Here is a 25,203-nt window from a genome sequence, read left to right on the forward strand (position 1 = left end):
ACCTTCGTTTTATGGGGCGTGATCTCCAAAATTAATTGTTTTTACCAAATAATCTTCATCTTACTCAAGAATTATCGCCGCCGATTATTATCCCCGAAACCAAAAAATTGGGGAACACACATAACAAACTTGTAAATAGAATCTTGGTATTGACCGATGACCATGGTGAACTGAACTTGACCCTGTGTTAGTTTACCCGGGTTAGCCCGAAGAGTTAGGGCTTTCGGACGACACAAAGATGACCATGGTTCATGTACAAGGTTAGGTTTTCACAAGAAGCTCGTGATATGTTGACCATATTGGGAGCGATTCGTACTTTGGTTTATTATATTAAGTAGTGTTATTAATAGTTACCCAACGTAAATTCTTTATTTTTGTTTAATTAATTGGATGCTTCTTTTGTGGTCATAAGGAGATTCACTGCTACTTGCTTTGTGTCGCGTGGAATACACACTCCCGTTGTGCTTCTAAACTCTCTACTATAGACTTGGTTATTAAACGCAAAATATGTTGGTATTATATAAGTTTTTTTTTTTAAAAAAATAAAATTTAATGTTTAAAAAAAATAATAATAATGAGTCAGTATAATTTTATTTGAAATAAAAGATAATGCAATGGATAAATAAATAAAAACACAAAGAATTGTGTGGTTTTGTCTATATTTTACATTAACAAGATAAAACTCTAAGGACTATATTTTTTTTTTATTTTAATGTTTATAATATAACAAGCTTTTATTTATAAGAGACTTACGGTAGATGAGAATAATACAAATAGACTTAAAACTTATGGTAGATGAGAGTAATAATTAATTGTGATTATGTAATAGACTTCAACCGTAATTAGGTCATAAAAAAAAAAAAGTCTTCAATGATTTAATACAAAGATAGATGTAAAGGGATGGAAAATATAAAGATCGGACGTGACTGAAAATGATTTGAAAAAACTTTAAAATCACTAGAGTTTTAACGGAGAAAAGACTTTAAATTCAAAGTGGATAAAAAATAAAAAATAAAAATAAAAAAAAAAACGTTTTATGTGAACAATTACCAAGTAGTATTTATTTTTATGGGAATTCTTTTTTATTTTTGTTCTAATCGGTTTGAAGAAAATTCTTTTAATTCAATTTAAAGATGAATGTTTTATGGACAACTATCAAAGCAAGAGTGAGTTGGGAGGAATTTGTACTTCTTTTAGGGTAATAACAGAAGGTGTTCCGCAATTTTATTTGCAAAAAAAAAATCGAACATCTTATAAGAAAGATTATAAGATTCATTTAGGGTGTTGAATCCATCGGTGACCGGACCGGTAAAATTTGGGTAATTTTTTTTTTTTAACAAATAGCATGTGTTATTATAAATTTTGAAAAGCCCTAAGACTGACATCTTCAGAAATAGAGGAACATCACTCCCTACGCTCTAAGCCAGAAGGATCTGACTTAAAAAATAACTGCTTAAGCAGAAACAACAAACTTTACCAGAATTACATTTGAACATCTCTTACATTTACGCTCACTCTCAAATAAAATAGGGTTGATCTAGCATCTAACCAACAAAATTTCAATAAAATTTGAGCAATACATAAACAGATTGTACAGGAGAAACAAAGGGAATACACAACACAAAGCAGAAAAAACCCAAAAAAAGGTTGCTGGCAATAGAGACAGCAGCGGATTCCGCTGGAGATGGCAGCACGTAGAGGCCACGCGCTGTCACTGGTACCACACAGCCGTAGATCAACCACCGTAAACCCCATCCAACACCGTGCACGGCCAAAAAAGGCGGAGCATGGCCGTCACTCGCGCCAAAGAGCAAAAGGCTCTCTGGCACATAAAGGCCACGAGCCGGACATCGACGACCGACGTGGCTTGTGCTTCCAGCGACTAGAGCAGACGATGATAGAGAACGCGGCTGAGTGGCGAGTGTTTTGAAAAAAGCAACGGAGTTGTGTACATCTGACTCCAAAGTTGAAGACGAAAATTTGAATAAACCGACCAAACAACCACCGTTAAACGACACGATCACCGCCACACCCCCCAAACTGGAACACCTAAATTTGAGCATTCCTGCCAAAAACAAAAGAAATAAATACAAACCTCTGTAGCTCAATGAGACTTGCTACACAGGGGACGTTCATCCGTCCCCTGTGAGCATTTTATTATAAAAAAATAATTTTTTATTAAAAAGTTGGCTTTGATGTCCCATCAAAGCCAACTTTTTTAATAAAAATTTATTTTTTTATTATATATGGGGGATGGGGGACGGATGAGTGTCCCCCATCCAGCATTTCCCGTAGCTCAATAAGGCTAGGAGAAAGACAGTCACCACTATATCTACCGAAGAAATAAAAACTTCGTAGCCCTAATATATACGAGAGAAATCTAGCAAGAGGAAACAAAACAGCACAGTCCAATCTGATAATAACACGCGCCTGAACCGAGAGTTACAGGCAGTAAATAAAGAAGGAACCAAAAGTGCGTGTTTTTTTTTTATTTTTTGAAAGTGCGTGTTCAGTGAGTCAGTGTTTAAAGATCTGAAACAGAAAATGAAACAGAGAGACAGAGACAGAAAAGTTAAAAAAAATTCACCTGAATGTTGGCAATTGGTCTAACTTGGACTTTTCTGATCCCAAAAAAAAATAAAATAAAAAAGAAAAAAGAAAAAAAGGAAAAAACTGTACGTGTCAGTATTTACTGTTTGTTCTCTTGCGTCAAATCTCCCTCACACACTCATTCATTTCCAGAGTCTGGTCGGCAACCAAGAAGCTTCAGGTGCTTCGCTTAAAATACACACTATTCTCTCTCGCACACTCAACAGTCCAAACCATTTTTATCTCAACCCTTTCTCAAGTTTATTCAGTCTTTCCCAAAAAAACTGTTTCTCTTGGCCTTTGATTTTCTGTGGACAACAGGAGTGTGTGTTCTGGTGGCAGTTCGTGCCCGGAAGCTCAAGTACTGTATTTGCGAATCCTTTTCGTCTTGGGAATTTTCTTGTTGCGTAGATTACAAGGTATACGGGTCTCTCTCTTCTATGTCTTCAACGTTTTCTTATAAAAAAGGTGTTCTAATTTTGATGTTTGTTTCGTTTCCCTGATGGAAAGATTAGAAAAGTTTGAATCTTTGCTTTTGTTCTTTTGGTTTTGTCTAAAGAACGCATAAAGAGAATCACCCCAAATCTCAGTTGTTTCATACCGATTTAAAATCGGAGTTTATGAATTGCTAAAATTTTCTTAATTTGTTTTCCGTTGGAATATATTCTTACTTGGGCTTTTAAATCTTTGCCAGCATAGTAAGGACTTCGACGGCATCAAGGCTTTGAATTCCAAAATGATTACGGTGATGGATTCTTTGAAAGAATTGCCCATGAGGAACTCAGACAAGTGCCTGGATTCTCAGCTGTGGCACGCCTGCGCCGGTGGGATGGTTCAAATGCCACCGATTAACTCAAAGGTCTTCTACTTCCCTCAGGGCCACATCGAACATGCCGTCGGTGGGGACGTAGACATTGGGAATTCTCGGATTCCGTCGTTCATTCTCTGCAGGGTCTCTGCTATAAGATACATGGCAGACCCTGAGACGGATGAGGTTTATTCCAAAGTAAAGCTGATACCTTTGAGAGACGATAAATGGGATTTTGACGGTGATGGTTTTGTAGGAAATAGTGGGATTGAGGGGCAAGAGAAACCGGTTTCTTTTGCTAAGACATTGACACAATCTGATGCAAACAATGGTGGCGGTTTCTCTGTGCCTCGTTATTGCGCAGAGACAATCTTTCCGCGGTTGGATTATAACGCGGAGCCTCCGGTCCAAACCATTTTAGCCAAGGATGTGCATGGTGGGATCTGGAAGTTTAGGCATATATATAGAGGGACCCCTCGGCGTCACCTTTTGACAACAGGGTGGAGTAATTTTGTGAACCAGAAGAAGCTTGTTGCCGGGGACTCAATCGTGTTCTTGAGGGCGGAGAATGGGGATCTTTGTGTTGGGATAAGGAGGGCTAAGAGGGGAATTGGTGGTGGAACTGACTACTTATCTGGGTGGAACCAAGAGGCTGCAAATTGTGGCTCTCAATTTGGTAGGTTTTCTGGCTTTTTGAGGGAGGGTGAGAATAAATTGATAAGAAGAAATTGTGGTGGCGAATTGAGGGGAAAAGTGAGGGGTGAATCTGTTGGGGAAGCTGCAACTCTTGCTTCTAATGGGCAGCCCTTTGAGGTTGTGTACTATCCGCGTGCAAGTACACCGGAGTTTTTTGTTAAGGCCTCTTCTGTGAGAGCTGCTATGCAAATTCAGTGGTCCTCTGGGATGAGGTTTAAAATGCCTTTTGAAACTGAGGACTCCTCTAGGATAAGCTGGTTCATGGGAACCATATCTTCTGTTCAGGTTGCCGATCCTGTCCGTTGGCCTGATTCTCCATGGCGTCTTTTACAGGTATCTCTATTATCCAGAACAAAAGATTTTGTTCCAACAAAATATATGGTACTGTGAAATTTTATATTCAAGGAAGATTTTCCTTAATAGCCCAAAGTGTGTTATCAATTGGAGTCATAGAGACATGCCACAAAATGAACTGCTAAAGACAGAAACTAGGATTTCTATGAGCAAGCAGTAAAACTTATAGTCACACACGATGCTTTGCCTGAATTATGGTAATAACTAGTCATTTCGGTTTTAATTACTTGGTTCAGATTCAATGCTTATTCTTTACAGTGTTATTAAATTTGATTGATCATTCTGAAAATTCTGTGCAAATGATTCCCGAATTCTTGTACAATTGTTAGCAACCAGATACAAATATGCGTTATATTCAATATAGATGCTAGATAGACTTTTTAAGTCATGATTGTAGTAAAAACTTGTGTATCAGTTGTTGTAGAGGTCCTGCATAAGGTTCCTTTTTGGCTTGAATCTGTTTTATTTGAATAAATTCACACTTCTAACAAGTTCTTTGCAAAATGTCATTGATTAGGTAGCATGGGACGAGCCAGATTTGCTCCAAAATGTGAAGCGTGTTAGCCCATGGTTGGTTGAAGTGGTATCAAACATACCAGTCATCCATCTCCCCTCATTCTCACCACCAAGAAAAAAGTTGCGGCTCCCACAGCACCCAGATTATTCCTTAATCAGCCAATTTCAAATGCCATCTTTTTCCAGCAACCTCCTTAATTCCAGCAGCCCCTTATGTGTTCTTTCAGGCAATATTCCTGCAGGCATACAGGGAGCCAGGCATGCTCAACTTGGACTATCTTCAGAAGATTTCCACAACAACAAACTGCAGTCAAGTCTGTTTCCAATTGGTTTTCAGCAGCTTGATCGTGCTGTTCCACCTTCTAAAGTCCCTTGTGGCAACTTCATGGACAGCACTGAAAAAAAAGAGGTATCTTGCTTGCTGACAATGGGAAATTCCAACTATAATTTGAAGGGAAACAATGAAGTAAAGATGCCCCACATCGTATTGTTTGGTCAACTCATCCCGACTGAGCAGCAGATTTCTAAGACCTGTTCTAGTGATACAATTGGAAACAGTTCATCAGATGGGAGCCCTGAGAAGAATGAAAACTTCTCTGATGGCTCTGGTTCCGTGTTACATCAGAATGGTTCACTGGAAAATTCTTCTGATGGAGGATCTCCCTGGTACAGAGATTACCGAAAAAATGGTAGTATAGAGACAGGTCATTGCAAGGTTTTCATGGAATCAGAGGATGTCGGTCGGACCCTAGACCTGTCAGTCCTTGGGTCATACGAGGAATTGTATGGAAAGCTGGCCAACATGTTTGGCATGGAGAGTTCACAGATGCTGAGCAACATGCTCTACCAAGATGCAGTGGGTGTTATTAAACACACTGGAGATGAAACCTTTAGGTATTAAAATCCGCTTCCTTATTGACCAATTTTTTTAGTTTGGCACTGGTGAGATTAAACTGAGCCTTCTAGTTTCTAAATTTTTAATTTTTTCTTTTAAATTCTTTTGCAGCGAATTTGTGAAGACAGCAAAAAGGCTAACCATTCTTTCAGATTCCAGCAGTGACAACTTAGGAAGGTAGCAAACGAGCAGCGTCCGTTTATTGTACAGTTGGTTTACGAAATTTGTTGTTTCGATTTTCACCTAACTACTTTTGTATTGGAGAGTTGTTGGAGAATCCCAGTTCATCCAATTTTGGAATATTGTAGCTCATATCTTGTTGCTTAATTAAAGTTGTTTCTAAGAAGCAAGTTTTGTATTGGTTTGATGATGCCAAATTCCATTTTGCAAATTTTCTTGGTATTATCTTGTAAGCTTCTCTAAGAAGTCATAGAGATACATGCAACAAAAAGAAAGCCCTTTTTTTCCAGCAGATGGAAAACCAGGGGGATGTTAAATGCTTACTTTGAATTAATCCATTCTAAAGAGATGGATGGGGTTGTTGAGTATGTCAACTTAAGATTGGAGATTGGACATCAAAACATGTTATGCATTCTCCTCACTAGTCTACATTTAGGATCTCCTCACTAGTCTACATTTAGGAGACTTGTCTTCTCTTCTGTTTTCAGCTGCTTCTGTGTATTGCAAAAAGAAGTATTTAGAGGTAGTGTCTTCCTTTGATGAAATCTTCCTCACAGGCCTGAGTGCAGAGAAATTGTTGTACAGTTTTCCTTTTATAGGAACGAATATACCTCATATTTTTATGTTTTCATCTACATGTTAGAATAACCTAGACTTTCCATGGACGACAACCAAAAGGAACATGCTGAAAATTGTTTGTAAATGTCATCAATTTATAGGCAAAAGAATGGCAGGGTTTTTAGTTACCTGTCACACTGAAGTATCAGAAATGTTCTCTATTAACTGTTTCAATTTTTTTTGCGCATAAGCTGAGATTGGAATCCCGTTTTACAAAACAAAATTAGAAGAACTTGCTGTTAAGATCATGACAGTGTGGTGGGTCAATCAATCCGGGTCTCGAGGCATTAGAAGTGAGGCACATGTGTGCTGAAATATCTCAACGAATCTAAACAGTTAGCCAAAATCAGGAAATGATTGCTGGACTGAATTCCAAAACACAACAAAAAAGAAGAAAAAAATCAGGAAAACCCTACTGGCCGGCCTACTCATAACTTAAAACAATTTGCCAAGTCAAAAACCATACCGGTTGTCGGGTGATTCGCGGCAATATTTTAGTACTAGTTGATTTTTACAAACTGATTGAGCAATTTATATGGCACTTATCACGTCAGTCACTAAAATATAGACAATTTACATGACATTTAACACGTTAGCTATTAAAATGGAAACAGTCCATGCTCTCTTTTTGTAATCCCCTGATGAGAGTGTTTTCTTTAGGGTGCACCAAGCAGACAAAGTCAAGGAAATGCCTAGCTAGCTAGCCCTACTCTTTACTTTGACTTTGCCATTCAAGATCACAGCCTGTGAGCAGAGAGAGGCATGCAAGAAACAACTTAGCAAATTAAGATGACAGACAAGACACACTCTCCATGCGTGGAATCGGGATCGATAAAAGTAATGAACTGCGTCGTGTGCGATAAAAATATACAAAAGAATAGCAAATCCCAAAGTAATTAAAAAGCATCAACGGCTAGGCCAAGGTCAACCATTAACGGCTCTGTTTTTTTTTACCATTTTTCTATGCAGAGAAAGCGTTGAATTTGAGAACATACGGATTTCAATGGCTTCGATTGGTGTTACCTGCTATAAACATGTGTTATTTTAGTGATCAAGATCCAAGATTTCCACAGAAATGTTCATGGGTCAACCGAGAAATCAGGTTTCCAACATGAAAATTCGTGAACTCCAACCTGTTCTCCAATTTATTTGTTTCTTTGTTTTTTATTCATACTTCCGGATGACAAGGGAAAACAAGCTTAGAACAAGGACCCCAAGACCAGTTATATTTATTTGAAGTCAACTCAAAATTTGTCAAACATCATCGTTTTCTGTAAATACATTGTTTCTTGAAGATCTTGGTATGAAAGATAAATGGCTAAGGGTAATGTGGATAGATCTTGGTGTGAAAGATAAATGACTAAGGATAATGTAGATATGAATGAGAACACAAAACTCCATTTAATTTTTTAAATAAGAGCATTTGTATATGGTAAAGTGTAAATTTCAATTAAATATTTAACGTGTTGGACCTCACTTATTAAGGAGAGTTTCAGCCTAAAAAAAAAAATGCCCTTCCCCCCTAACAATCGCGTCCCCTAATTTACTAGCCTTTTTTTTTTTTAATTTTTTTTCTTTCAACAATTCAACTTATTATCTTGAATAACAAAATTAAGACATACATCCTTGACATGCGTTATAGTAAAGAATTTACGATCCTCGAAGGGATTAGATAGCTTGCTGAAAAGATGGTAGAGATTGAAAAATGATATTGTGTTAATTTATCATTACTGAAAAAAGAAAAAAAGAAAAAAAAAATTCAATGACGAATATTGTTAAAAATCAATTACGTAATCGAGTGAGAGATAAATGAATGAATGATTGTTTGATTACGTATGTTGCAAGTGAGACATTAATTATAGACTATTAATAATGAAAAAAATCATACATCAATTTCACAATATAAACATTTGTCAATGAAAACTGAATAAATTAATGTTAGGCATGAAAAAGTAAATTACAAGTTACATTTATATGTTTTAGATGATCATTAAATGTTATTGAATTATTTATTTATTTCATTAATTATATTATTTTACATTTCTAATAATTTTTTGTTTAACTATATCTTGTGATCTTGCGTCCTATAAACCAAAATCATAACTCCTCCCCTCTTAAAGTGAGTTGGTTTCATTTGATGTTTTTGGTTGAGAGGAGCTCACGCTTCTCTATTTTGACAAAGATATACTTTTAGGTCTAGACATTCGTTATAAAAATGTATACCTCCTTATGAGGGTTGATATACAGGGACCGTCCCCCAGCAGTCTATTTGATTAAAAAATTTGATTTACATCAGAAACAACTTTTTGATTAAAATCAAATTTTTTAGTATAAAAGAGGTGCTGGGGGACGGTAAATCGTGCGCCACAAATCATGTATCCCTCCTTACATATTGATAAAATAATAAAACGATTCCTGAATCAGATAACTAACTATTTATGGCAAAACAAAATTGGAAAAAAAGAAAAAAAAGAGGAAGGTGTTAAACTATCATTTATTCTAAAAACTTAAGTTAATAAGAAATTTTAATTTAATCATTTGATTAATATTTTAACATTTTCCTTCACTTGTAGGCTAAAACCCTCATTAATAAGTGAAGTCCAACATGTAAAATATTTAATTAAAATTTAATGTGAATGACAAAGATAAGGTTTGAACTCAATATATTTAGTCTGATACCATGTTAAATTAGAAATTATCTTAAACCAAGTTTGTTGGCTTGCCCAAATCTTGAAAGGGGTGATTCTCGCAGCTATCGGGCCTGATTACTTGACAAAAGAGCCTGGGGAAGATTTGACACATATTAGAGCCCACTGGACTGCCTCAAAATTGGTCATTTGGGCATGTTTCCTAGGAATTGGACCACCTCCCAACCTGGCCCTCTCAGAATATGTTTGACTGTTTGTGGGCTCTCAAGAGGTTCAAGACTTCAAGGTGAGTCCTCTCGACGAGTCCATACTGACAAATAGATTTTTCATCAAATTTATTATAAAAATTTCAGAAAATAGTTTTAAGTTTTTGTTAAGTACCCCAACCTACTATTTCCTCCAGCTAAATTCTTCTTTTTTATCCTTAATTATTTCTGTTTTCACATGCTTGAATCCTGATAATTAAGTGTTTGATTGATGCTTCTTCATATATATATATATAGATCATAGACTCATGTTTTTATCTCATATTTTATTTTCCTTGTTCTTTTTCTGCTCGTTACCTATTTCCTTTAAACAAATATTAATATTACAAATGTAAGTTGGTTTCGAGCATGTCAAAAAACTAAGTATAAATATCTCGATCTCATAGGTTTACTAATTACTTAACTATTGGTGAGTTTCTTTGTAAGTGTTGTCCGAAAAGAATAATGTAAATACATATTGGAGTATTCCTAATTGGCTTGAGAGAGAGATTAGTGCATGTTGAAGCAATGTATTCCAAATACCCTAGAAGCACCATTGAAAGGTGTTGATATGGATTGAGGGTGATGCCCTTTTTGGTGGTGTTAGCCATTAACAACCCCCTTTTTTCTTGGTCTTTTGCCAATTTATTTATCTATATATTAGTTTGGATCTTTCCTCCTTTCATAGTTGCAATGCTTTAAAGTATTTCGATGTGCTAATTATCGTGCACATGTTTTAGCTCAGTAGACCGCTTTAAATCTTGTTTTTTAAAACATTTTCAAAGGGTCTCCTATTCTTTGTTCTATTCGGATTAGGAGTAAAAAAAAAACCTCTCATGTAATCTCTTTTTTTTTATTCAATTAAAAAGGAAAAAAAGTGTTGATGTTTTATATATATATATATATATATATATATATATATATATATATATATATATATATATATATATGGTGTTGACATAGTGCATCCATTATAGCAAGGATTATTGGGATGTATGTTATTTTATTAAACATGACGTGACCTTCACATGCTACTCATTTCCGTTAATTTTGTTTATTTGTTATATTTTTTGTACAGTTTTTTTTTTAATCAATCATTAAATTTGTTAAATTCATTTGCAAAAGAAATATACAGTAAATGAACAGCATAATGATGTGTATGGTGTCCATAGAAAGAATTATTTGATAACTTTTTTTATTTTTTATAAATACTTGAAAACGAGATTACAACTAAAGCTTGGATAGACCAAAGCTTAAAACAGAAATAAAGCATTATTTAATACATAATGTAAATACATAAAGAGAATCCAAACTAATGAAAAGGTGATCCTTTTCACCGACTATTCGGATTGAAGGGATTGGTGGATGATAAGTGGGAATGCTGCTAGCTATAACTCTGGCTGTGGCCTAATGTGCTACATAATGAGCACAGAAATTTACACTTCTATTGACCTTCCGTGCAATCCAAAAAGAATCAGCAAGAATAGAGTCAATGGTACGATAGACAGTTTATGAAATTCGTCAATCTTGCCCAACAAAACCAACCTCAAAGAAAACCCCCTCTCTAAACTGGAAACAAAATCGGTAGCTTCTCTCTCCTCGAAAAGCCACCGACGAAATTTTTTTAGTAGTGGAAGTTTATAATGAAAACTTTGAAAGCATTTAAAGTATTTTTTCTTTTAATAAATAAAAAAATATAAATAAATAAAAGACAAAAAAAGAAGAATAATAATTCAATGTCACTCAAATATACAACTTTTTACCACTTTACTTATGTGGCAAGGTGGTCCCCCACTACTTTTTGAGTTTTTTTTTATTTTTTAAAAATAAATTAAGGTGAGGGACCACCTTACCACATAGATAAAGTGGTAAAAAATTGTATATTTAGGTGGTAGTGAATCATTACTTAAAAAAGGAAGATAAGCGACGAAAATGAGGGCATATTCCAAAAAGGCATGTTCGAGAAAACATCCTCGTCACCCTCCAAGTTGCCACACGTATACAATTACACGGACACCTACTCTTCGCTCTGTGTGCTCCACCGGTACGTCCGTCCCTCAACTCTCGCTCTTCACCGAGGAAATCGAAGTGAAATGGCAGGTAAAATTATTGAATTCTATTTCCTCAAAATCTTACTTTTCATTTCGTAATTTTCTGATTATTCGTTGTTAACGTTAGTATCTCTGTGTTCTTCTCGATCAATTAGATAATCCACCAACGATTCCTTTAAATAGTCGCACTGTACCGTTTTATGAACCTTAGGCAAAGATCAATTTTGTTTTTCTTTTCATTTGATATATGTTGGTTTAACAATGGAAATCCATCTTCAACAATATAAACTTCCGTTTGTATCTCTAATTGCAATTGCGTTTCTAACCAATAAAGCAATAAAAAGAAAAGTGAACCAAGAAAGAAAACCCGATGGCTTGGTGAGCTTAAATATGATTGCTGGGGATATGGCTGATTCTTGATAAAGGAGGTTTTCTGGTTTTCTTAACTATCAAAAAGAAAAAGAAAGGTTTTCTTAACTATCAAAAAGAAAAAGAAAAAGAAAAGTGGAAGTAGTAAAAGCTTTATTTCGTGACGCCTACAGTGGAATGGGTTTGATTTGATAATGTTAGTGTGAAGATAGGACATGGGTCACAAAATAGTTTATTGAGTTTATTAGTCAGTAATTCATGCAGTTTGTATTTGCTGTTGTTACTGCAAAACCCCACGTTGTAGAGGTGAAGTTGGTAGTAATGGTTTACTTTCTTTTTTTAATCTTATGGCCCGATTTGGTCGAGAGTGAAAAAATAATGTTTGATAATGGTTTTGAAAAGTGTTTTTTTGGTTTTGGTTTGAAATGGTGTTTTGGTGTGAAATAAAGGCGATGAGTGTTTTTTGGAGGGGTCTGCATTTGAAAAGTGTTTTGTGTTTTAAATTGTTTGTTAATAGTTTTGAGAAAATTGTGTTTTGGTTTCAAAAACAGAAAAATGTTTTCAAAACCGTTACTAAATGAGGCTTTTCTCTTGGAGATTGTGCAATGCTAATAACATAACAAACTTTTTATTAAGCTTTGACGAGTATGAAGTCTAATAAAAATTGCAAATTTTTATGCAGCAATGTCGGGGAAGGTTGTCCATATTGTTTTTGTATCACAGTGCTACCAACAGAATAGGCAATTCATCAGCACCCAATATCAAAGGGACTGTTGTGCCCCTCATGTGCGCACCTTGCTTCCCTTTCAAGGAGGGAAGTTGGCATGGACTGGCATCTCTACCATGCAATTGCGCACCTTATCAAAACACCGGAGTGGTTTTGTTAACCGAGGAACTGTTCACTGCAATGGTCTGTTCTAGACTCTGACTATCCAGGTTGATATCAAGTGTGGAATTAGAATTTATAGAAACCCTTAGAGGACTTACCATTTTCCTTTCAATTCATCATGTATCAAATTCAGTCTATTTTTCTGCACGGTCGTGTATTTTCATTTTGTTATTGGAATGGCTTTGTTTGCAAATGATGCTGGCTGTATAAATTTGTTGTCCCCAATATATATATTTTTTTTCTGAAAATGATTTTTACACCCTTATGTATCGATATTTTGCATTTGGACTGTTCTTGCAGCTGGTCCCACTACTTCTGCAGTGCCATCTCTTGACAAAGTTGATTTCTTGAAGCTTCAAAATGGCAGGTAGAAAATGGTGCCACAATAGCATGTTCTTAGATTTAAGATGTTCTGATCTCCTGGATACAGTACAGTTTCTGGTATCATTGATTCACTTATTTTTCTCTTCTCCTATTTTAATCCCATTGATCACTGTGAATCACCAATGGTTAAATGATTTGCATTTGCTTCTTGCCTTGATTTGAATTCAAATCCTTGCCAGTCATACTTTAGGGAAAAGTGATGTCTTCTCCGACTTTACAAATGTGCTCGTGTCATGTATTCAAAACTGTGGTGCCCACAGCCACAGGAATAACTTTTAGTTTGAATTTTTGATTCTTGAGTAGTCTAGAGTCCTAGACATGCAGAAGAGTCTGAACAATGAGATAGTATAAAATGACCATACAAGTAAAAATATCAAATTTCCACAAATCTTTGAGAGAGTTATGTATTACTCAAGCACTGTTTATACCTTATTTGAAATGATGAAAGGATATGGTTATGTGATATATGGACCATATTGCATTGCAACCACCCTATCTACTCATTACATCTAATTTAATGCCAGTATTACCCCCTCAACTATTCAAAATCTTCAATCTTCAACTTTCAAATATATAGCTCGTGGTAGTATTCAACACATAGCAGTAACAGCTTCCTGCTGGTCTAATGGTCCAATATATTACCTGTGTTAATTTCAGTTGCTCTGGCCCATTTTTTGAGATGGTGTTTTTTCTTTAATTTCCCTAATTGGTGTTACTTATCAACTGATGATGGTACGCAGTGATATACGAGGTGTTGCTGTTCCTGGTGTTGAGGGGGAGCCTGTCAGCCTCACCGAACCAGTTGCAGAATCAATAGCAGCTGCCTTTGCTGGATGGTTGGTGGAAAAAAAGAAAGCTGATGGCTCTCGACGTTTGAGAGTTTCCATCGGCAATGATTCCCGAATATCTGCACAAGTTTTACAGGTTTCTTTCCTGAATATATTATGCCTTTCGACTATGGAATTTCACCAGCTCGTTTCTACATAAAATAACATTTCTTGTTTCACTGTGTTAACCATAGTTGCTTGTCTTGTTTGTTACAATGGTTTTGGTACTTACATTTCAATGATAATTGTTTTTCTTCTTTGGCTGATGTTTATAGCTGCTGGATTGTTTATAATGCTAGAAAATACAGAATCCAGTCTTTTGGAAGAATCTCTGTTACTACCTCCCAACTGTTAGGGCATATGTATTTAGAAGGTTTTGGTATCTAGTGCTTACTACTGACAATGTAATAATCTAACTTCCAGGATGCAATTTCTCGAGGTATTGCTGGTGCAGGCCTGGATGTTGTTCAATATGGGTAGGTGATAATTTTCTTTGTTTTCTTTTGATCTTAGTGTTGGTAGATGCTTTAGGATCTGATAAATCAGAGATTTTTGTCCCTTATGAGTCCTGCCACTGACTGGATTTACCTGTCTGGCCAAAAATGTTGACCTTTTGGATTGGAATCATATTCGAGATGCATGTCTATGGAACTGTTGGCTGACCTATTGTTGATCTGAAAGCCTTGGTCCTGTCCCTTGTAAATGGACAATTGTCTGTCTTTGGGCTTGTAAGTCATGACTATGCTTTAATTTACCATGTGCCAGGTGCATACTGTCATCAGGGATGCCTCTATTTTTTATGTTGAGGCTGCTTATGAAGGCCTTGTTACCGTGTTTTCTTTGCCTTTTTGTAGATTAGCATCTACACCAGCAATGTTTAATAGCACACTTACTGAAGATGATGCGTTTTTATGTCCAGTCGATGGGTCCATTATGATAACAGGTAAATTACACATGTTTTCATTCTGTTAGACTATGTTAGCATTAACAACCTTTGTTTTGTTTCTTATTGGCAAAGCTCTCCCTTTATGATTTGAACCACATATTTTTTGGCTGAAGTATCATATATCTAAATTCTTAGTGACTGGCCTTTGATCTCATTTCCATGCTTTGCAATTTGCACTGTCTACTGAATTTGGGTTTACTTCTGATCTTTATAAAATTTCGGACTTCTAAAGCTCCCTCCCGCAGTTATGAGGTTAAGTTTACTTAATCAAAATTCTAATTTGTATCTTCTGCATACAGCAAGTCATCTGCCTTACAACAGGAATGGATTTAAATTTTTCACAAATGCTGGAGGGCTTGGAAAAGCTGACATCAAAGACATCTTGGAGCGTGCTGCAGATATATACAATAATTTTCCGGAAAATGGTTTGATGAATTCAAAGGAAAAAGCTTCTACATCGATAAGGAGAGTTGATTACATGACCATATATACATCTGATCTTGTAAAAGCAGTCCGCAAGGCTGCAGGAAATATAGGTATTATCTCAAGAAAATATTTCATTGAAGTAGAAATGTTTGAGATTAAAATCCCGTTCTCCCATTATGCGAAGTTTATCATTGATGGAACTGACTATCATTATTCTGTTCTCAACATACCTTGATTGGTCTTGCATATCTGCAAATGTTTTCATCATTGTTTCTTTATTGTAGTTTGCTGTTACCAGGACCTCATCATTTCTTTATATTGGTTGTTTTCTGAGATGCTTTGACCTGTTTGCTAATTATTTGGAATTGTTACTTGCAGAGAAGCCATTGGAGGGATTCCATATAGTTGTTGATGCAGGGAACGGAGCAGGAGGATTTTTCGCAGTAAGTTTCCATTTCCTTCTTATTTTCAATTTTGTTTTACACATTATGGGCGTAAGGATTTCTTATAGCCAATTATATGGAAGCTTTAACATATGATTATGGGCTTTCAGTCTTGAATTTGTGAAAGCAATCTCTACTTGCCATTTTTGCCGCTGTTGTTATTATCAATATTAATTGTTCCAGTTCTTTGGAGGTTGGCTGCCCGGGCTCCATGTTGCCATAAGATATTATCTCTATCATATGTTCTGCCATGTTGAAGATCATACCATAAACGTTGCCTTGGCCATTGCATGCTTTTATTCTGAAAAGATCCCTAGATAGCTGATGCTTGAAACTCCCAAATTTTATGAAATTTTTTGTCTTCTTTCTGATAAGTAGACCTTGGACCAAATAGCATATCCTCCCTTCATAAGTAAAGGATGGATATTGAGGTGACAGATTCAATCTTATGTGGTTTTGTGAGTTGTGTATTTACGTATAAAAGAAATGGAACTCATTGAGCTTCAGGTTACTGAATTGTCAACTTTTTTTTGGACTGTCGAATAGCATTGTTATAGTGTGCTTGATACATATTGTGCTTGGTTTAGCCCCTTAAAAGTAATTCATGAAATATGCTAGATGATTCATTGAGCTTTAAGTTGTGTATTCTACTCTTATCTGATTGTTCTGTGATATCCATGCTTTCTTTCAATGGTTTATCAGGCAAAAGTGCTTGAGCCTTTGGGTGCAGTTACTACTGGCAGTCAGTTCTTGGAGCCAGACGGTAATATTTAAAATTGGAAAAAAAATTAGTTAATTACCTCAGATTGGTATGTCAAATAAAAAAATAAACTTATTTTGTGATCAGGTTTGTTTCCAAATCATATTCCAAACCCAGAGGACAAGACAGCAATGAAAGCTGTAACTCAGGCTGTTCTTGATAACAAGGCTGATTTGGGGATCATCTTTGATACTGACGTTGACAGGTAAAGGGTTTTTTTTTTTACTTGTGAGATCATCTAACAAGCTCAAATAAAGTTTATTTTTAATATTTTTTTTTTTCTTTTAGATCTGCCGCTGTTGATTCCACTGGCCATGAGTTTAACCGGAATCGTTTGATTGCCTTGATGTCTGCCATTGTTCTTGAGGAAGTAAACTTTCCTGTTTCTTGTGTCTCAAGATTGTCATAGTTACATTTTAGACTCAAATATATATATATATATATTTTGACTTAATTCTGTTTTGTGTTTTTTCCCTAGCATCCTGGAACAACTATTGTGACCGACAGCGTGACTTCAGATGGTCTGACCACATTTATTGAGAAGAAACTTGGTATGTAGAATATCTAAGTAGCCATATTGCTTCTCACATTGATGTGTTAATCACTTGCAACTTCTTCCAGGAGGGAAGCACCATCGGTTCAAGAGAGGCTACAAAAATGTCATTGATGAAGCTATTCGTTTGGTAGTCTGCTTTTCTTATTTGAAGTGTTTGATTAAAATTCACATTAGTAGGAAGTTAGCAACAAAAATCTTGAATCCCAGGCTTAGAACACTACAAGCTTCTTGGTCCTTGCACATATGTTTTCATATCAGAAAATTGGGACTACCAGCTATAAAATGGGTCCAGCAATAATTCTGGGCCATCTAGTTGTTTGCTGATGCTTGATTAAGGCTTTGCATCTTAAGATATGCTTCATTATTCTTTTTAATAAAAATCATTGTATCATTTATCTTTGCCTATGTCTTCCTTTGATCAGCAAATTTATTTCTTTTGTTTTCTTACGTTAAGACCACATCTGAAAATGGAAAGTTAATTTCAAAATTGTGGTGTGCCAAGTTGCAACTTCTAGATATAACCTCGTTTCAAATTTTAATTAGCTTTAAACTGAAGTAACTGTGCTGCTGACAGAACTCTGTTGGTGAGGAGTCACATCTGGCTATTGAGACTAGTGGTCATGGAGCTCTGAAGGAGAATCACTGGCTTGATGATGGTGCTTATCTCATGGTAGACCTTTTATGCAACATTTCATTGGAGTTTCTTTTTGCATGCTTGGTCAGCTGTCTATTGATTGGCAAAAACTCAGACGCTTATATGATTACTCTTTTGTTTAATTATCTTTCTGTTGTTTCTTTAACCCTTTGGCAATATTTGCAGGTCAAAATCTTGAATAAGCTTGCTGCGGCCAGAGCTTCAGGAATGGGTGGTGGCAGCAAAGTTTTAACTGATCTGGTACAAGGTCTGCAGGAACCAGCTGTTGCTGTAGAACTGAGATTAAAGATCAATCAGAATCACCCAGATCTTAAAGGAGGGTAATGCCACTGTATATGATTTCTGTATATAGCTTTTTTTTCTGTGTGCGTGTGATGTGGAGTCGCTGATAAATTGAAGTGCCCAGATCTTTCCGGAACTATGGAGAGGCGGTGCTGAAACAGTTGGAGAACTCTATTGAATCAGATCCAAAGCTTCAAAAAGCCCCTGTTAGCTATGAAGGGGTAAGCTTTGCCCATGTCTTACTTATCAGGAAAAAAAAAAAAAGCTTAACCCAGATTAATAATTTACTGTTCAAAGCCTACTTGTTATAGATGTAGTAATGACTTCGATGCTGACCATGACTAATTGGAGACTTCTTGTTACATTAACATAATAACATTCATGGAATATTTGCTTATCCCTTTCTCTTTCATGTGGTATTAATGCTCCTCTACTGTCCTCACAAAGTTAATCGCATCATTTATTTCCACAAAAGGAGGGGAAGAGTGTCTTCCTTTTCATTATTTATGATGTTTTTGGGTTTTGGCACCTAAGAATTAAGATTTAAATGTTCTTGAGATGCATGTTATGTATGGAAAGGTAGTCAGAGTAGAATTTCTTTATAAAGTTAAGATAAGTAGTCCTGCAAAATATTTAGTGGAGCAAATTTATGAGTTGCATTAATTTATGAAGTAGTCAAAGAATGTGGTTTCTTTTTTAATGGTTTATCATTGTGTTATTCTCATATTTGTCATTGTCATCATATCTATTTGCTTTATGACTTGTGTTTTTCGAATTTGCTCATGCAAATAGGTCCGAGTTTCTGGCTTTGGGGGATGGTTCCTTCTTAGACTCTCACTTCATGATCCTGTACTTCCCCTCAACATCGAGGTACATAAATATCAAGATTCTGTCTAGGGTCATTATTTAATTTTATTTAATTAATTCAAAATAAATACTCTGTAGGCACAAAGCAATGACGATGCTGTCAAACTTGGACTTCTTGTGCTTGCTGCTGTTAATGAGTTCCCAGGTCTGGATACATCTGCCCTGGATAAATTTGTCCAAGTATAGGCTTCAGAACTATTCAAGCACCAAATCCACTGCTTTCATGAAATGAGGTAACACCTTTTCAGTGCGGCTCATCTACGACGTAGCTCCGACAAATAGATGCTACAGGAAATTCAGCTCCAAATAGCGCACTAGAATGTTCAGAAATAAGAGTTGTGAGTTTTACGAGTTATTTGAGCATAGAACTATAGATCTGAATGATATAAAAATCAGTGTTATTATTGTGCATTGTAATACTATCACAGTTTTGGATTGTTATGCCATGCACTCAAACTTGTTTACTCATCAGGATCTATGATGGCCATCATTGGCCTCTTTCCTTGATTGAATGGTGCCTACAGTTAGTTTTCCTGTTGAATAGGGTCCCTATGTGCGTGTGGGAAATATATAAATAAACAAAACGTGCATGGTTGCTATAAATTAATGGTGTAGGATACGAAACTGCTGGATGACATCCCTTTTGTACAACCAGGCGATGTCTAGAACGGAGGGCCTGTACTTTACCCGAATGAGGAGGATTCAGACCGGGATGACGATGACTTCCAGTTTCGGTTCATTGGGAAGCCTGAGATGCACTTCATGGTGATGATGAAATCAATCCGGTGCCGATGAATGGGAAAGGAAAGGAAAGGAAGTAGCCACTGCCACTAGGCTACACATATAACATTTGAGATGCACCAATACAATTATAGAAACCCAATAATCACTGAACAAAGGGCAATAAAGTAGAGGAAAGGAGGATCCAGATTTGCTGCCCAAGATACTCCTTGTGAACTTGATTGTAACTTGTGATCGCTTTACAAGAATTGTATTTATATCATACATACAAGTCATGGCACAATGACAACACGACTCCATAAAAAATACATTGCTACAAGATCGGCAGCTAATTCCTTGAGTAAATCATCTACATATACAGCAAACTAATCTCAATCATCCTACTCTTTAGGCTTTCTATTCTGATGGTGATTACCCTTTATAACTTTTCACATTTTCACTGGGCATATAAGCAGCAGCTGAGGTGTTTAGAAGCTTCATCATGAAGCTGAACTTCATATCCGGAGAAGTCTTTGGCTTAGGCCACTTTGCTCCTTCTGGCACCTTGATACATCTGAAACCTTGGCCTTTATACAGGTTTGTGGCACCGGGATTGTTCAAGTCACAGTGCAATGCAATGGCACGGCAGCCCCAGCTCCTGGCTTGAGCCTCAGCCTTTGCTATCAACTTTTTAGCTATTCCCTTGCGTCGAAATCTCTCTCGAACTGCAACATTTGATATATATGCAATTCCAGTCCTGTCATAAATTCGTCAATGCTGCACTTGTGAGGAATCACTGATTAAATCAACCCTACAAGTCAGAAGTCTCCGAATTTTACATTGAAATTTAAAAATACAATTTTAAAAGCCAAACTATAGGTGAGATACTTGTGTGCAATTATAAGCAGTATGCGATAAGTGCAGCCAATCTTCTCTTTTTCCCAGGTGCAGCCAATGTTCGTGAAGGGTATTGTTTGTGATGGTTTAAATAAGGTAACTGCAACAACTACTTTATGTCTGTATGAGGAGGGAGGGAGGGGATGAACATAGAGCACGACTGCACGAGAAAGAGTGTAAGAGAGAAATATGGCTAAATTGATTAATTCTTCCAACTTTTTGGTTCGACTCTTTTAGCCTAGTTAATTATTGTAGGGTATTTTAGGCAAATCAAAAGATGACAGCAAAGTTGGGGAATTCCCTTTCTTTTAACAATGTAAATAAATATCAGTTTGAATTATCAATGGCTACAGGACCACATGCAGAACATATAATCAAATATTGTTCTCTTCAAAGAATATAAGCATACAAAAGAAATCCAGAACACAAATAATCTCATGAAATTAGCAGCAATGCATCTAGTTCACATATAGCAAATCAAATTCATGTAGCATTTCAGTTATGAAGCAGATAAGTGACTAACAAAGGACTGACCATATACAACAATGAGAAAAATGATGCCGCATAATGACCTTAGTATACATAGAGTTCTCAACCAATAGTCATGGCTCTTGAAATTTAGTTAATAAAGCTAATTCAAATCAGTTACTGGTCAATCTAGAGTAGCACTGGTGGATGCCTTATTGGATAAATCTTCTTTTCAACAGATGAAATTGTTTGTTTCTTATGTGATTCAATCGTCAACTATAGATAAACAAATGATGATTTTCAGATAGTAAAGATTTCTGGGCTACGGTAATCCAGAAAGTCATTCACTGTAATCAGATTATGAAAGGTGATATTTGCTTATTTTATTTAAGGTTGCACAAAGACGACAACCAACATACTCGAAAAAAAATAAAATGAATTTCATTGGGAATTCAGGTGATGCAAGCTAGATGGCTCCACAAGGTTTTACTAGTCCGATAAAAACTCAACAAGGCCAAGAGTGTATGAAAATCACCTTCTCTTCCGGAGGGGTCCTTTCCTTGGAAGGAAATCAGCCACAGTATCCACTGTTAAAATTCCAGCCACATATCCTCTATTGAGACATAGTTTCCCATCAAAACCACCAATTTTGAAATCTTCATTTCCCAAAAAGAAGGTTTCACCAATGGAGCTACCATTACCAATCACGGCAACCAAACAAGTTCTCCTGCATCCGTTAGGTACAGAGAATCCTGCTAGCATTGCCACCAGCCTGTCAAGCCTCAGCACAAAATCTAATGGAAAGGAGTATTCAGGGAAGAAGGAGCTGCAGTGAGTCTCAGCCACTTCCCAACAGTCCTCTAACCTGGCCTCCCTGACAACAATCTCGGGATACACAGTGGGAAATAAATCAACCACTTGACTGGCTCTGCAAACTCCTGCACCCACAAAATAGAGTTAACCAAATAAAACCTGAAAGGCCCAAATGCCCCTAATTAATAAACTAAAAAGGATTAGGCCCTTCTTTTTTCGTTGTCTATTTTCTTTTTTACCATCCAAAGGAGCAAGAAAGGATAAAAAAAAATTGCATCACATTGATTGTTGAGGGTATTCATAAATAATAATAATAATAATAAATTGAAAACTACACTAAATTGCATAAAAAACTTGCATGATGCATACAATGCAGACTCTATTTTGTGCTATTTTTGAAGAATGGATACTAAAAATTGAAAGTAGGAAAACAGTTTCCACCATTTCAAAGTACAGTGCTGCCATGAAAATAGATCCTCCATCGCTGTGCCACAACCCACATGACAAGAACAATCAATTGTAGATTTGATCAGATTCAAGATCTAGTCTTCCTGCAAGTACAGTTCTTAACAAATGACAGGCATAAGTTATCTAACACAGATTGTCGTACAAAAAGCCTTTGCTCAACTTAATCCCTTCTTCTTCCTTCCCTGGCAATTAGGAAAAGTTAAAATGAAAGATTGGTTTCAAATTACCTATTTTATATTTTTATCCACTAACTTCTCATCACCAAAGCAATGAAAGGGCCCAATGATTGCACCTCTTCATTGAAAAGAAAATTCAGGGTTGCCTATAACTGTGATACAGCACAAATTGTACATCTTCTTTAAAAGTTAAGAATCATTTAGTTCATAGGTTCAAACCCCCCGAAAATAAAATATTACAAGCTAAAACTTAAACCCACAAAAAAACCCAATAGTTCCAGCGATGTTTCAGATCCAACGGCATGTAGTTTAAAGGAACGAAAAGAAAAAAGCTTCAAATATTTAACATATAAACACATTATTTGAAAAAAAAAATAATAATAATATCTGGGTAGTGGGTACCTGATTTGGAGGAAGAGGAGAAGAAAGAGAATTCATGGGAAGAGCAAGGAACCCTAGAAGGGAAAGATGGGTTCAGTGGTTTCTTGAAATTGAGATTGTTGTTGAGACAAGACGAAGTTCTGGAGTTGTTTATGGAGGTTGAGGTTGAGGTCACCGAGATTCCCAACGGTATGCTCCGCATTTCTTGGACGACAATTTCCCTCTCCTTCCCTACAGAATCGGAGGCTCTTTCGGTTTTTGCTCCCAGGCAACTCGGACTGATGCGAGTGGGTTGCTACGTCAACTAGCTTACTTATCACACGTGTGTTGCTGACTGACTGAACTCTTGAAAATGGATAGATTAAGACGCACGTGTTAACCGACCAAGAAACTCAGGTGGCCTTGGGAGTTGGGACTGATGATACTCAGCTGCCTAATGAAAAATGCTAACCATTGGTCCATGGGCCTTTTGGAGTTGTTAGCAACGGATTGGGATAGGCTACAATTAATTATTTATATTAGATGTAATATAATAATTATTCGTTTTGTATGCAATATAATTAGTTAATGTGAGAGAATAAGTGGACTTTATATTTGGGCAAACCAAACATTTCAAGTGTGATCAACCCGAACAGATATGCAAACTTCGGTGCCCACTATGTGGCACATTGGACCGCAGCTCGATTCCAGTCAAGCAGCATTCCTACATCCTCATCAGCCATCTCTTCTGCTACTACTCAGATTGTCAGTGCTATTTTAGATCCTGGGCAAAATTTCCTGTTCCTTAATAATTAGTTGTAATGTTCCCTTTGTTGTATTTCACTCGTATCTATATAAAAAAAAAACCCGAACAGATATAAGATAATATAAAAGGACAAGTAGACTTCACACTTGTTTAGGCAAACCAAACATCCCAAATTTAGTCGGCTCGAACAGGTGTAAAATTTACGTTCGTTACAAACTCGAATAGTCCGAACAGGTTTGAAGTCCACCTACCCTCTCACACATATGCCTCAGTTCGTTTGTTTCATTGATGGATTTCCCATCTACTATGAATGATTATATCCTTTGGATGGTGAAGAGGTTAACGAGGTTTTCTTTTTCTCAATTGATTGGCAGGTTGTGAACTAAATATCTGGTCTACCTCCAGCCGACTCATTGAACACCAATTATGATGCTACGTTCTCGTTTAGTAAGCCACCCCAAACGGGAGATGAAATGTCACTCATTTTGCCAAATTTCCATGTGTTTTGAGAGTTATTTCTTTGGAATTTACATCAGGCTTGTTCGTGTGTCAACCAACAAACTCTTTTATGTTTCTTTTCTTTTCTCTCATTTCATTTTTTTTTTTTGTTTGTTTGTTTGTTTGTGGCGAATGATTGAGAAACTTACATTTTGCTTCCAGGCAATCTTGAATCTGTAAAACAAAAACCAAATGAGAGAGAGAGAGAATCAGGCAGCCAACAGAAAGTTCAACAATTAAAAAATAAGAGTAATTACCTTTTCTTCCATGAACCACCAAAAAATGAGCGATGCCCTCCTGAACTACCAACTCGACCAAAAAAGAGCATTCAACTACCAACTTTACACATTTTGCCCATTTCTGTCAATCAGACCCGTTAACATGGACGGAATATGCAGGTTTTGAACGTTAATTTTGATTAAAAGACAAAAAATACCCTCAATTGATCAAAAAAAAATGACTTATTAATTTGGTTTAAATTTATTAAAAAAAAAAAAAAAATTAAAACTAATATATTTAATTAAAAAAAAAAGCAAAAAAAAGAAAAAATAAAAAAAAGGGGGTGGCTCCTACCCCCTTAGGTGGAGGGTGTGGCATGCGAGCCACCTTTAGGGGTGGCTCACAGGCCACCCCGGCCTAAGGGGTGACCGTTCAACCACCCCAAAACAACCGCTTTTCTCTAGGGTGGCTGTGTGGCCACCCTAGGTTTTTCAAAGGGTGGCCGCGAGCCATCTTTAGGGGTGGCTCGCAGGCCACCCCAGAGGTGGCCGGACCCACCTCTGGGGGTAGCTCCCAGGCCACCCTCTCCGGCAGCCCCTAATTTTCTGCTCTCAATTGATTTTTTTTTTAAAAAAAAGTTGAGGGCATTTAGGTCATTTTTTAAAATTGAGTGAGAGTATTTAAGTATTTTCACGAGTTAGACTGACAGAAAGAGGCAAAATATGTAACTGTGGTAGTTGGATGCTCTTTTTTGGTCGAGTTAATAGTTCATGGAGCATCGCGCATTTTTTAGTAGTTCATAGGGAAAAAGGTA

General features: G+C 36.4%; 3 protein-coding genes across 5 annotated transcripts; 2 read left to right on the forward strand and 1 right to left on the reverse strand.

Annotated features, from left to right (window-relative positions):
• The first annotated feature begins 2,713 nt into the window (after positions 1-2,713).
• LOC133864113 (auxin response factor 18) lies at positions 2,714-6,204 on the forward strand. The gene is made up of 4 exons (XM_062300337.1): positions 2,714-3,008; positions 3,284-4,426; positions 4,965-5,857; positions 5,970-6,204. The coding sequence occupies exons 2-4, from the start codon at positions 3,326-3,328 to the stop codon at positions 6,037-6,039; spliced, it is 2,064 nt and encodes a 687-aa protein (XP_062156321.1). The 5' UTR covers positions 2,714-3,008; positions 3,284-3,325; the 3' UTR covers positions 6,040-6,204.
• Positions 6,205-11,489: 5,285 nt separating this feature from the next.
• Positions 11,490-19,814, forward strand: LOC133862984 (uncharacterized). Of its 3 annotated transcripts, XR_009899342.1 has the most exons (19): positions 11,490-11,649; positions 12,652-12,879; positions 13,159-13,225; positions 13,983-14,166; positions 14,493-14,545; positions 14,924-15,012; positions 15,315-15,551; positions 15,820-15,884; positions 16,587-16,647; positions 16,732-16,849; positions 16,933-17,014; positions 17,123-17,195; positions 17,266-17,327; positions 17,775-17,870; positions 18,021-18,175; positions 18,262-18,358; positions 18,930-19,007; positions 19,083-19,342; positions 19,660-19,814. XR_009899342.1 is itself a non-coding variant. In XM_062298935.1 (18 exons), exons 1-18 carry the CDS (start codon positions 11,505-11,507, stop codon positions 19,188-19,190), a joined length of 1,998 nt encoding a protein of 665 aa, XP_062154919.1. In that variant the 5' UTR covers positions 11,490-11,504; the 3' UTR covers positions 19,191-19,472. The 3 variants fall into 3 exon arrangements, 2 of the variants coding, with proteins under 2 accessions (XP_062154919.1, XP_062154920.1); XM_062298935.1 differs by lacking the exon at positions 19,660-19,814 and having other exon boundaries at positions 19,083-19,472; XM_062298936.1 differs by lacking the exons at positions 12,652-12,879; positions 19,660-19,814 and having other exon boundaries at positions 19,083-19,472.
• Positions 19,815-19,913: 99 nt separating this feature from the next.
• On the reverse strand, positions 19,914-23,331 carry LOC133862985 (GCN5-related N-acetyltransferase 4, chloroplastic). The gene is made up of 3 exons (XM_062298938.1): positions 22,949-23,331; positions 21,625-22,027; positions 19,914-20,481 (listed from the first exon to the last, which is right to left on the reverse strand). The coding sequence occupies exons 1-3, from the start codon at positions 23,127-23,129 to the stop codon at positions 20,157-20,159; spliced, it is 909 nt and encodes a 302-aa protein (XP_062154922.1). The 5' UTR covers positions 23,130-23,331; the 3' UTR covers positions 19,914-20,156.
• Positions 23,332-25,203: the final 1,872 nt, after the last annotated feature.

The sequence above is a fragment of the Alnus glutinosa genome, chromosome 3 (assembly GCF_958979055.1).
Source record: "Alnus glutinosa chromosome 3, dhAlnGlut1.1, whole genome shotgun sequence".
NCBI lineage: Eukaryota > Viridiplantae > Streptophyta > Magnoliopsida > Fagales > Betulaceae > Alnus > Alnus glutinosa.

What these genes read in the sequence shown, in the direction of transcription:
- LOC133864113 (XM_062300337.1), top strand. Translation starts at nt 3,326, where the DNA reads ATGATTACGGTGATGGATTCTTTGAAAGAATTGCCCATGAGGAACTCA. An exon ending in CTCCATGGCGTCTTTTACAG is followed by an intron (nt 4,427 to 4,964) that starts GTATCTCTATTA and finishes GTCATTGATTAG; the next exon opens with GTAGCATGGGACGAGCCAGA. An exon ending in ACTGGAGATGAAACCTTTAG is followed by an intron (nt 5,858 to 5,969) that starts GTATTAAAATCC and finishes ATTCTTTTGCAG; the next exon opens with CGAATTTGTGAAGACAGCAA.
- LOC133862984 (XM_062298935.1), top strand. Translation starts at nt 11,505, where the DNA reads ATGTTCGAGAAAACATCCTCGTCACCCTCCAAGTTGCCACACGTATAC. An exon ending in TATCTGCACAAGTTTTACAG is followed by an intron (nt 14,167 to 14,492) that starts GTTTCTTTCCTG and finishes TCTAACTTCCAG; the next exon opens with GATGCAATTTCTCGAGGTAT. An exon ending in CAAGGCTGCAGGAAATATAG is followed by an intron (nt 15,552 to 15,819) that starts GTATTATCTCAA and finishes TGTTACTTGCAG; the next exon opens with AGAAGCCATTGGAGGGATTC.
- LOC133862985 (XM_062298938.1), bottom strand. Translation starts at nt 23,129, where the DNA reads ATGCGGAGCATACCGTTGGGAATCTCGGTGACCTCAACCTCAACCTCC. An exon ending in CTCCTCTTCCTCCAAATCAG is followed by an intron (nt 22,028 to 22,948) that starts GTACCCACTACC and finishes TTGTGGGTGCAG; the next exon opens with GAGTTTGCAGAGCCAGTCAA. An exon ending in GGACCCCTCCGGAAGAGAAG is followed by an intron (nt 20,482 to 21,624) that starts GTGATTTTCATA and finishes AATTTATGACAG; the next exon opens with GACTGGAATTGCATATATAT.